The sequence below is a fragment of the Phaethon lepturus genome, unplaced genomic scaffold (genome assembly GCF_000687285.1).
Source record: "Phaethon lepturus isolate BGI_N335 unplaced genomic scaffold, ASM68728v1 scaffold40725, whole genome shotgun sequence".
Classification (NCBI taxonomy): domain Eukaryota; kingdom Metazoa; phylum Chordata; class Aves; order Phaethontiformes; family Phaethontidae; genus Phaethon; species Phaethon lepturus.
The window spans coordinates 5,014-5,637 of record NW_010540555.1 but is presented as its reverse complement, the minus strand read 5'-3'; the positions used below and the strand labels follow the sequence as shown (position 1 = coordinate 5,637).

The 624-nt window shown below is 56.9% G+C and overlaps 1 protein-coding gene across 1 annotated transcript in view; it reads right to left on the bottom strand.

Moving 5' to 3' along the window:
• Positions 1 to 100, bottom strand: part of LOC104621079 (zinc finger protein 501-like) — a gene marked incomplete at its 3' end in the record, with an annotated part of 5,432 nt that extends 5,332 nt beyond the window's left edge. The window contains exon 1 of the mRNA XM_010287468.1: positions 96 to 100. Within this exon, the coding sequence (XP_010285770.1) occupies positions 96 to 100 (5 nt within the window). The remainder of the gene's footprint in view (positions 1 to 95) is intronic.
• Positions 101 to 624: the final 524 nt, after the last annotated feature.

Here is a 624-nt window from a genome sequence, read left to right as displayed (position 1 = left end):
CGGGGCAGGCGGAGGACGTAGGCAGGCTGGCAAAGCAGAGGAGGTGACCCCTCCGGCAGCGCAGGTGGTCCCAGGCCATTACAGGCACCGCTCACGGCATGATGCCGGCCACGTGGGCTTTCCTGGTTTTGTCTGGTGAGTAGGAAACGTCTCTCCTTCAAGCCAGGTTGTGAGGAAGGGCGGCCGACCCAGCACCCTTGAATGTCTCAAGTGCAAAGATCCCAGGTGCTTAAAATTTTGCTAGTCTTCACCCATTGGAGCTGGTATTTTATTCCTCAAGGAGGGCCAGGGAGTGACCTAGGAGCTGGGGAGGACTCAGAGCTGGACGCAGTGGGCAGAGGCTGGAGCAGAGGTGGAGACTGGAGACGTGATGATGGGGACAGCTGAGCATGTAAACCAGACATGAGCACAAAGGCAGAGATCTGGATTTGACCCGCAAGGCCAGAAGGCAAGAGCTGGCCCAGTGAAGTGACAGGGGAGGCAGGAGAAAGAGGTCTGAGAAAGAACCTTGGTGAAAGACAAACAGAAAGGGATATAGCTGGAAGAAATGGATGGAAAAGCCAGGCTGCTCTGGCCACATCCTAGCAGGGGACCGTGGAGGGGTCCTGTATCCCCTAGTCTCCT